This window comes from Macaca fascicularis, chromosome 10 (genome assembly GCF_037993035.2).
Source record: "Macaca fascicularis isolate 582-1 chromosome 10, T2T-MFA8v1.1".
Classification (NCBI taxonomy): domain Eukaryota; kingdom Metazoa; phylum Chordata; class Mammalia; order Primates; family Cercopithecidae; genus Macaca; species Macaca fascicularis.
In genome coordinates, this window is record NC_088384.1 from 5,881,963 (window position 1) to 5,893,976 (window position 12,014).

At 37.9% G+C, this 12,014-nt stretch overlaps 1 protein-coding gene across 2 annotated transcripts in view; it reads right to left on the reverse strand.

The window, feature by feature from the left end:
* The window catches only part of ATXN10 (ataxin 10), a 175,723-nt gene that overhangs the window by 136,518 nt on the left and 27,191 nt on the right, over window positions 1-12,014 (reverse strand). For both annotated transcript variants that reach the window (XM_045363454.2, XM_045363453.2), the window contains exons 4-5: window positions 10,198-10,294; window positions 7,739-7,897 (exon numbers count right to left, since the gene is read on the reverse strand). In XM_045363454.2, the coding sequence (XP_045219389.2) occupies window positions 7,739-7,897; window positions 10,198-10,294 (256 nt within the window). The remainder of the gene's footprint in view (window positions 1-7,738; window positions 7,898-10,197; window positions 10,295-12,014) is intronic.

Below are 12,014 nucleotides of genomic sequence, written 5' to 3' on the forward strand. Positions count from 1 at the left end.
AAACTCCAGGGCCTTATGGAGCTAGTCCTACATTCTAGCAACCAACAATAAACAAGAAAGCAAATAAGATTTGTATAATGTTCGATAGTGGTAAGTGCTCTTAAACAAATGAATAAAAGAGAGTAAAGCGATACGAGTTTACAGGAAACACTACTGAACATAAAGTGCTGGGAAGGTCTCTCAGTCGAAATGATAGATATTTGAACAGAGACCTAAAAGAGCTAGCCACTCAAAGATCTAAAGGAAGGTTCCATGCAGAAAGACAGGGGTGTAAAGATTCAGGACAGAACAAACTCAGGATATTCAAAGAAAAACAGTAAAACCAGATGGAACTAATGAGCAGGAGTAAAAGTAGTAAGAAATAAGATGAGGTGGTCAGTCAGAAGCCAAGACATGACAAGTACTTTGGATTTGCTTCTAGGTTGCAATAAGAAAGCACTGAATGGTTTATTTGAGCAAGGAGTGACAAGAGGTACAGTAATTTTTAAAAGATCACTCTGGCTACTGTGTGATGATTCAGAGGGCAAGAGGAGAGACAGAAAGATGACTGAGAAAGTTCTGGCAGCAGCAATGAAAGATGTCTATGGCAGAGGAGGTGTGAAGCAGGTGAATGTGGAATACCTTTTGAAGATAGGACTGATGAGTATAAGTGGGTGAGAGTGAAAGAAAATCAGGACTCAGGTTCCAGTCCTCAGCAAATGAGTAATTGATGGTGCCAGTTACTGAACAATAAACACTGGTAGAGCAACAGCAGGTTTTATGCTGGGGGAAAATCAAAAGTTTGGATGCAGCCTTCACATATTTCAGAGGCCAATTAGAAGCACATAATAGGAAGCTGTATATGTAAATCTGGAGCTTCAGCAAGAGGTCAAGGCCAGAAACATAAATGTGGAAATCATCAATTTAGAAGACGTATTTAAAGCTGTGGTATGAGATGAGGTCACCCAGAGAACGAGCAATAACGGAGAAGAGTGGTCTGAGGACCAGCCGTGGGCCATGCCAACCCTGAGCAGGCAAGAACAGGAGCCAACACAGGAAGCAGGAAATGTGCCTTACAACAAAGCCAGCACAGGAGAAAAATGAGACAAAGATGAGACAGATACTGATGACATCTTTCAGCCCTGGATTCACCGTGCCTTCACCCAATGACCCTAGAATTTTCCAGTTGTACAAGCCAATAAATTCCTTTCTGTGCATAAACCATCTGAAGTGGACTTCGGTCACTTAGATTCAGAGGAATCATAACTAAAAGAATGCTTATCATATGCCAGATATTATCTTGTTAAGGATCCAATAACAAACAACACTAAATCCTGCCTTACAGGGAGCTCACAGTCTAATGGACAATTAAATGTGCTAAGTGCCATGAAAGTGGAATGCATGGCTGTTGTGAGCGAACAGAAGAGGAGCAACAGATTCAGACTGCAAAAGGATGGACAATTATGTTTATCTTCCTAATAGCGTTATACTTAAGTTGATAATAAAATGTACACGCATAAGGCAAGACACATCCCTAGAGAATACAAAATAAATCAACTAGATAACCCAAATATTAACAAAAAAGAATGCTTTACTCCCAGTTATAACTTCATTTTTGTAGTGAAACTGGGTAAAAGTTGAATGGATTAATAAAAGTTTAGGCCGGGCGCAGGGGCTCATGCCTGTAATCCCAGCACTTTGGGAGACCGAGGCAGGGAGATCACCTGAGGTCAGTTCAAGACCAGCCTGGATAACATGATGAAACCCCGTCTCTACTAAAAATACAAAAAATTAGCCAGGAGTAGTGGCAGACGCCTCTGTTCCTGGCTACTCAGGGGGCTGAGACGGGAGAATCGCTTGAACCCGGGAGGCAGAGGTTGCAGTGAGCCGAGATCACACCACTGCACTCCAGCCTGGGCAACAAAGTGAGACTCTGTCTCAAAAACAAAAAGTTTATACCAAAAGAGGCTAAAACTGAAAGAGTTCATGCCTCACCTTTGAAATGCAGACCACCTCTCTGAAAAGTGATCATTTTCATAATACATGACATGGCATTAATAAAAACGGGACAGGCCCTCGAGTTCAGCATCACTTGCAATCCTGCCTCTGCTATATGTTAGTTGTATGGCCTTGGTCAAGCTGGTTTACGTTGCTTAACTTTCATATGTACACAGTAGCAAAACACAATTCACAGGATGGCAGCAACGTGAAAATGAGATTACACAGACAAAGCAACCAACACATCACAGGATCAGCACAAGGTAGTCCTACCTCTTCCTCTACCATGTAATTCTGCACTGACTGACCTGACCCACCAGTGCACATTTACTGGACTTTCAGATTTAGATGAACCCAAAATAGAATCCTTGGATTCATCTAGGGTTATCTAAGAGCATGAAAACATCTTTCACACCTACAAACAAAAGAACAGACGTTTTTAGAAAGACATTATACCAACAATTCAAACCAACTAGTGCCAAAGACTTTCTCGCCTACACTTTCCTGTGTCTCTAGAATACTCAAATTAAAAAACCCAAAGTTATTGGAATCACATTTGCCCTTTTCTAAGAAACAAGCAAGGGAAGAAAAGAAAACATAATGAATTCCGAGACCATTTAGTTTTGTACTATTTGCCACCTATCTTCTAAAATGTAGGGGAGAAAAAAGGCAGAAAGTGGGTTTTCTCCAATTTCCAGGGATGAGTTTATATTTAACAGTAAAAACAACAATTTTGTCAGAAGCCTCTGGATATCCTGTGATCTCATTGTTCGTTACCAAATGTAGAGTTCCTCTCACACAAATCAAAGTATTCCGCACCTGGACTGCATAAGTGATCTTTTAGCCACTACTACATCCATCCTTTGTTCCTTTCTGAATTCCTTGTAGTGGTCTCTGATAACTTTAACTTGAGCTATTAACAGATTTTATATTTTGCCCTTTATGACCTTTTGTCCTTTATTCCAAGCTGCTAAAAAAAAAAAAAAAAAAAAAAAACTGCAGATGATTAAAATACAGACCCAAGGTACTCAACAAATAAAACAGAACTCAGCTACAGAAAATTCCTCTAAGTAAGCTGGCTCTAATGATCGATCCTGTCATGTTACATTTGCATACAAAGGGAAGTTTTCTAAGTCAACACATCATATTATTGTTATGTACCAACCTCTGTTTGCAAATTTTAACTGAAATACAAATGAATATTCAGAAAAAGAAATAATTTCAAAATTAGGTATAATTTCAACAGAATGATAAAAGATTACACTGAAAGAAGCCAAAACTGAAAAAGCTCATACCTCACCTATGAATGCAAGTGGGATTACAGGTGCCTCAAGGCTTACTCCCTGGAGAAAATCTGTTAATCACACACTGACTACTATGTGCAAAACATATGTTAAAAATAGATTTTTTAAAAAACGGGAGATTATTAAAATATAAACAACAAAATTTGTGATAAATTTTGTAATGAGAAAGGGTCAATGCATCAAAAAGGTATAACAATCATAAATATAAACGTGTGTGTATGTACTTAACAGAGCATGGAAATAAGGGAAGCAAAAACTGACAGAACTGAAGGAGAAAATGGATGATAATTCACTTTCAATAATGAAAAGAACTAAAACAGAAGATCAGCAAGGAAATAGAAGATTTAAACAACACTATCAACCATCTAGCCAACCAGACCCAACAGATATCTACAGAACATGCCACCAAAACCAGGAGCATACACATTCAAGTCTACATGGAACATTCTCTATGATAGACCATATGTCAGGCCATAAAAGATGCCTCAGTAATGTCAAAAAGAATGAAATCATATAAAGTGTGTTCTCTGGCCACATGAAATAAAATTAGAAAACCATAACAAAAGGAAATTTAGGAAATACACAAATATGTGGAAATTAAACAACAAACTCCCAAATAACCAATAGGTCATAAGGGAAATGAGACTATAATTTGAAATAGATGAAAATAAAATCACAAACACCAAATTTTATGAACACTAAATTATGGGATGCTAAAGCAGCTCTTACCAGGAACTTTGTAGAAAAGTAAAAAAAGACGGAAGATCTCATGTCAGGAACCTAACCTTCCATCTCGAGAAACTAGAAAAAGAGCAAACCAAACCCAATGCAAGCAGAAGAAAGAATATAATAAAGATTACAGCAAAAAGAAATGAAATAGAGAATAACAGTAAAGAAAATCAACAAAACCAAAAGTTGGCTCTCTGAAAAGAGCAAAAACTCTAACAAACCTTTAGCTATAGTGAACAAGAAAAAAGAGAAGACTCAAATTACTAAAATCAGTAATGGAAGAGGGGACATTCCTACCAATCTTACATAAATAAAAAATATTCTAAGGGTCTACTACTACTATGAACAATTTGTGCCAACAAATTAGATAGCCTAGACCAGCGGTCCCCAACCTTTTTGGCACCAGGGACTGGTTTCATGAAAGACAATTTTTCCATAGACAGGGGTGGGGGGATGGTTTCAGGATGAAACTGTTCTACCTCAGGTCATCAGGCATTAGTTATAACAGATTCTCATAAGGAGTGTGCGACCTAGATCCCTCACATGCACAGTTCACAATAGGGTTTGTGCTCCTATGAGAATCGAATGTGGCTGATGATCTGACAAGAGGTGGAGCTCAGGCAGGAATGCTCGCTCACCTGCTGCTTACCTTGTGCTGTGTGGCCCTGTTTCTAACAGGCTATGGACAGGTACTAGTCCACAGGTCGGAGGCTGGAAGACCCCTGCCCTAGACCAAACAGGCAAATTCCTAGAAAGACACAAACTACCAAAACCAATCCAAGAAGACAATCTGAATAGACCTGTATGTAACAAGTAGGGGCCGGGCACGGTGGCTCATGCCTGTAATCCCAGCACTTTGGGAGGTTGAGGCAGGTGGATCACGGGCTTAGGAGTTCAATACCAACCTGGCCAAAATGGTGAAACCCCGTCTCTACTAAAAATACAAAAAAAAAAAAAAAAAATTAGCTGGGCGTGGTGGCAGGCGCCTGCAATCCCAGCTATTTAGGAGGCTGAGTCAGAGAATTGCTTGAACCCAAGAGGCGGATGTTGCAGTGAGCCAAGATCACGCCACTGCACTCCAGCCTGGGCAACAGAGTAAGACTCTGTTTCAACAACAACAACAACAAAAAACAAGACAAGTAGGGATTGAATTAGTAACCAAAAACACTTCCCATAATAAAAAGTCCAAAACCAGATGGCTTCACCAGTGAATTCTACCACATATTTAAAGATTAATACTGATCCTTTACAATCTTCCAAAAACAAAACAAAATAAAACCTCTTTCTGTAAAGTCAGTATTTACCTGATACCAAAATCAGAAAAAGAAATCACAAAAAGAAAACAAACTACAAACCAATATGCCTTATGAATATACACACAAAAATCCCCAACAAAATATAAACCAAATCCAGCAACATATAAAAAGGATTATACACTATGAACAAGTGGGATTTATCTCAGGAATCCAAAGTTGATTTAAAGTATAAAAATCACTGTTAGACAAAGTATTAATAGACTAAAAGACACAAGCCATATGATTATCTCAACAGACACAAAATGTATTTGATGAAATAGACTTTCATAATAAAAACATTCAACAAGTAAAAGAAAATCAGCAGAAGTAGAAGAAAAGTTTATCATCCTGAGCAAGGCCTTCTATGAAAACCCCACAGGCAACAACACACTGAAAGACTGAACACTTCCCCACTAAGATCTTAAACAGGACACATATGTCCGCTCTCACCAATTCTACTCAACATTGTATTGGAATTTCCAGTCAGGGCAACCAGGCAAGGAAAAGAAAGAAAAGGCAACCCAACTGGAAAGAAAAAAGTATTATCTACTTGCAAATGGCATGGTCCTGTACAGAGAAAATCCTAAGAATAACATACACAAAAAACTCTACTAAAACTATAAATAAGTTCAGCATGAAAGATTGCAGGATACAAGATTAATATACAAAAATCAGTTGTATTTCTACACATTAGCAATGAATAATCCAAAAATCAAAGGATTCCATTTGCAATACCATCAAAAAGAATAAAATACTTAGAATAAGTTGAACTAACAACATCCAAAACTCATAGACTAAAAACTATAAAACATAACTGAAGAAAATTTAAAAGGCCTAAATAAATAGATGAATATCCTTTATTCATGGATTGGAACACTTAATCTAGGTAAGATGGCAATATTCCCCCAAGTTGGTCTATAGATTCATGTAATTCTTATCAAAATTCCAGCTTTTTAAAATTAACAAATGGAAAAGTTGATCCTAAAATTAGTATGGAAACACAAGGGACCCAGAACAACAACGAAAAAAAAAACTGAAAAAGAACAGAGTTGGAAGACTCACACTTTCTGATTTCAAAATTTACTATAAAATTACGGTAATCAAGACACTGTAGTACTGGCAAAGAGAGAAAATGGACTGGAGGAAAAAAAAAACCACACAACACTGAAGAGAGCTTCAGGGACTTGCAAAACAACAACAGAAGACTAACACTTGTATCTTCAGAGTCTAGGGGAACACAGCTCCACATAGCACCCTGGTGACCTTGGACATATCCATGTATACCATGCATGCCAGAGCTTGAACAGCGGCTAATCTGAGTCTTGCCTGCTGACTACCTTGTGATCCTCCCAGAACCCGAGATGGGAGGCCTGAGGCTTCTGAGGCTGTCTCCTTTTTGCTCTTCTGTCTCCCAAGAGAGGCTGTCATGAGACAGGTTCTGATGAGTTTTGCACTAATGAGGTACAGAGCTTTCTGCCCCGCCCCTCTTAGCATATAAAGCCTTTTAACAGCCAAGAAGGGCTCCTCAGGAATGGGGTACCTCACAATTCATATCCTAATCATCCAGGTCTTTGTGGTATCTGGGACAAGGATCAGGAGGAGCTGGCCCCTTTGGCTTCTTCTTTTCTCTGTCTATATAGTAACAAACTGTCTAAAGCTAAAAGTAGATTGTTGTAATTTGTATTACTTTCACAGTCCCATCAGTTGAGCCATAGCCTTGGCCCTGCCTTCGACTATGTGTGTGCCTAAAACATGGAGTCCCAGAAGAAGTAGAGACAGAACAAGGGCCTGAAAAAAAGTATTCAAACAAATAACAGCTGAAATTTCCCAAATTAACTTCCCCAACTTGGTAAAAGACATAAATCTACTGATTCAAGAAGTTGAGGAGACCCCAAAAAGAGTAAACCCAAAGAAATCTAAGCCAATACCATAATTAACCTCTGAAAAGACAAAGAAAAATCTTAAAAGCAATCAGAGAGAAATAATACATTATCTACGAAGGGTGACGGTACATTATGTATGGGGGGCAATTTGAATGGCAGTGACTATCTCATCTGCACAGATGCTCACAAGGCTTGCATCAACCTCTGATCTAATGAACTAGCTTCTGCAGCCACAACAGTCTGATCTGTACACTCCAAAGGTGCCGGGGCATTTCACACTGTTTTTTCATACATCAACAATGTCTTTCCCGCTCCTCACCACCTTAAAGAATTCTCTTTGTCCTTAAAGACTCAACTCAAGCCTCACTTTATTCACCTCTTTCACAAGTTCTCTAGATTCTGCTCAAAACCTTTTCTAATTTTGTCAATACGTTAAGTTTTAACTTATTGTTCAATTATCACAATGCCCAAATTTTTACTTAAAACCTCTGCAAGGAAAGTGATCTGTCAGGATGTCCTAAAGCAATCAAATTTCTAACAAGATACTTACGGCCATTCTGATTCAGGATGTTTTTGGTAAGCATCTATGACATCAATTGCAATATTGAGGTTTTCTTCCAGTTCTTTCATTCTTTCATGATTAAGGGATGTAAACAAAATCATTGAAGAGTAGGCAACAATTTTTTTGTCCGGATGATTTAAGCAAGACCTTCCAAACAAGGAAATGAGACTGTTAGCCCAATTTAATAACGTGATAAAATAAAACACAAAAATAACAGTAATACCATTGGCAAATTCACTACATACTAATACTTTTGGGATTTAAGGGAGAATTATAGCACTTTAAAATAAGTAATTACTTACTGTAAAAATAGTAAATACAAACTTAGTCACAATAAAAAGTATCCAAAATATTAAAGTTGAAGTTGACATAGAACTCAGAAGGCAAAAAAGCAAATAACTTACTATTAGTGATAAAGATTAAAATGATTACATTTATAAAACATTAAAATGTTCATTCTTGTTAGAAAAAAATCAACAGGTACAAAATGATACCTCAATGACTGCTGACACTGATTTAATAGTCCTTAGGGACAAGATGCCTATAGAAGAGATGGTACAGTGGAGCAAGAAATAGAATTTGGAGTCAGGAGCCTCGCTATAACTCCTAGCTCCTCTAGCTATCAGCCAGGTGGCCTGGGGAAGGTCACTGACATATTGATTGCCAATTATATCGTGTGTTACGCAATATGGTAGGATTTTGCTTTCCATTTAAACTTCATAATACTCTTCTGAAGGAGATATTATTCATATATTTCAGATAAAGAATTTGTTAACTTCACTTGGCCAATAGCACAAAGCCAGCACCTGACAAAACTGGAATTCAAATTTGGTTATATCTGTCCCATAAATGCATACAGAGTGAAGGCAAAGAACCTCTCTTAGCTTGTTTTCTGGTATAAAAAATAAAATACAATAAAAAAACCTTCTCTATTTCATAGGATTTTTATGACGATCAAATGAGATCTAAAAGCAACATGTAAACTTTAAGACTTCTCTGACTGTCCTACACTTAAGCCTCTCCCTTGCTTTTCCATTACACCCTGGATTTACCCTAATTACCTTAGTTCTTACATCACAACGTACGTGCCTGTTCCTTTATTTCCCTGACCAAAGAATGAAATCATCAAGAATAACGAATATATAAGTTACCACCGTATTCTAATCATCTATCCCACAACCTGGCAGATATTAGGTGTCCAAAATGTTTTAAGGGAATGAATTCTCAAAGATAAGCAATGTCTGTTTCTGTAGCTTGAATTTCATAATTCTCTTCTTCCACCTAAGCTCAAATATCATTCATATATATATAGCATGAATATATATACACCTTCAACTTTTAATTATTTGCAGAAATTTGAGAAATTCCATGAGCTAGAAGTGAATTAGAGTTTATCCAATCTTAACACTAAACTTCACGGAGGAGCCCAGGAAAGCTGTACAACCAGGAAGGACAGCACAGAATTTAAGCAGCACAGTGTTTACAATGAGCATAGGCTTTGGATTCAGATGGCAGCAATGGGTTTAAACTCTAGCTCTGCCATTTACCAGTGATAAGCTTCAGGTCTCTCATCTGTCCAGATGGGGAGACAGTAACACTTACTCTGCAGGCTATTGTGAGAACAGAAGAAATACACGGATAATGCCCAGTTCAGGGTAGGTACACAACAGCTGCTGCCCTGCTGTGCTGCTTATACTGTTGCAACCACCAGAGTTACTCCATTCATTGGCACCAAAGCCTGGATTCGAAGCCAGGCCTCCTGCTCCCAGACTGTGCCTTTCATACGGTATATTGACTCTATTGCCTGCTCACCTTTTACCTCAATGCTCAATTTCTTATGTACAGAGCTGGTTTTTAAGTAGAATCACCAGAAAAAGTACCAGGATCCAATCCAGATAAATGGAATGGTTACCCACTTCTTACACTGATAAACGGACTGGTTACCCATTTCTTACATGGATAAACTGATTGTTTACCCACATCATCTTCTTACCTTCCAAAACATACAGCATTGTGCTGAACATATCAGTATTCAATACATAAAGAATTTTAATTCACTGCCCATATTTTGATGTTTTATTTTAATTGTGTTTCTTATAAATTTCAGTGTCCGTAACAATATTACTTACTTTATCCACGACTTTCATTTTCGTAAAAGTAAACTGATATACAAGCAAGGGCACAAATCTTAAGTGTACATACAGCTCAATGAACAAAGTTTGGATATGTACACATCCATGTAACCACCACTAAGGTCAAGATATAGACGAACACTTCCAGGACCCAGGTGTTTCCCTAGTGCCCTCTCCCAGCTGGCACCCACCCACCAAGAACAACTACTATCCTGAACTCTATTACAGAGGGTTACTTTTCGAACTTTATATAAAATGGAAAAATATAACCACAATCTTCTCACAAGTTAGAAACATTCTTATCAATATACTCACAAAAACAGTTCTGGAAAAGCATGTACCCAAACAATAGACTGGGAATCTTCATTCCGTGAGGCAATGTTGCCTAAAAACTGCAGGCCACAGCGAAAAGCTAAGAATATATAAAAGTTTAAAATAAATAAATAAATGATTAAACATAATAAATAAATACATCTTAAGAAATATTCTCCATGTTATTAAACAGAAAGTTTCTGCTTGCTTCTTGTAAAAATTAAGGTCTCTCTCCACAAGGTCACTTTGGGAATAACATGAATATGCCATGGCTGGGCGCGGTGGCTCACGCCTGCAATCCCAGTACTTTGGGAGGCCAAGGCAGGTGGATCACTTGAGGCCAGGAGTTGGAGACCAGCCTGGCCAATATGCTGAAACCCCATCTCTACTAAAAGTACAAAAAATTACTCAGGAGGCTGAGGCATGAGAATTGCTTGAACCTGGGAGGCAGAGGTTGCAGTGGGCCGAGATCATGCCACTTGCACTCCAGCCTGGGAGACAGAGTGAGACTCTGTCTCAAAAAAAAAAAAAAAAAAAAAAAATTAATATGCCTTATCAAAACAATATACTCTACATACAAAATTGATTAACTTACTGCCTGGGTGCAGAGGCTCATATCTGTAATCCCAGCACTTTGGGAAGACGGGGTGCGGAGGGGGGAGCGGATCACCTGAGGTCAGGAGTTAGAGACCAGCCTGAGCAACATGGTGAAACCCCGTCGCTACTAAAAATACAAAAATTAGCTGGGCGTGGTGGCAGGCGCCTGTAATCCCAGCGACTCAGGAGGCTGAGGCAGGGAGAACTGCTTGAACCTAGGAGGCAGAGGTTCCAGTGAGCCGAGATCAAGCCACTGCATCCAGCCTGGGAGACAGACCCAGAGACTCCATCTCAAAAAAAAAAAAAAAAAAAAAAAAAAGATTTCTACTGAATATTTTGGAATATTAACACTCAAATCTGTGTAAAACTTAACATGCAAAAAGCCAACAGTATAGGTTGATCTGACAACCAACTGACCCAACAACTCATCAGGCACCTAAGATTAATGCTCGGGATCAGAACACAATTCTGAAAAGGAAAAGGCTTAAAGATGTCCCAGACACAAGAAAAGAAAACTCCAGACAGGTACAAATGACAGTTTACTTTACCAAACAGCTTATCAACTGATCTTTATGTAAATACTGCAAATGTTATGAAGACCCTCAAAAATCCCAACATTATTTTTACAGATTAAGAAAGAATAAAGGCCAAAAACAACACCAATAACTCAATTAAAGTAACTCATGCTTGTGTTTACATAAAATTTGATGAGCATAATATATTCGTCACACCACTGCAATTATTCCCTGAAAATAATACTCTAAATATTATTTTGACAATGTAATTACAGTTCTTACCTCAAGTGTGGTAACAAAAAACTGGCACACATACCCTGCTAAAAAATCTACCTAGAATAAAGTTCTCACAGAAAAAGAGTCAAAAAAGTACAGGCGCTTTGTTAGGAGCCAGAATACTTTTATTTAAAAGATTATTTGTATTAGGTTTGAACTAACACACCATAAAATTTTTTCTAAGTTTCACTGCTGAATCCAAATTTCATTGTTGAATTCCAACTAAAATTCAGTCATTTCACTACCTGCCATTTTCAAGGTGATGAGAAATATTACTTCCTTTCCATTTTCCTTCTTGCCTCAATAATATCCTTCCAATAATATCTGTGGCTAAACACAAGCCATCTACTAAATAGGAACACAACTGAAAAATTAAATAAGACCTGAATAAATGGAGAGATGTTCTATATTCATGAACTTGAAAACTCAATA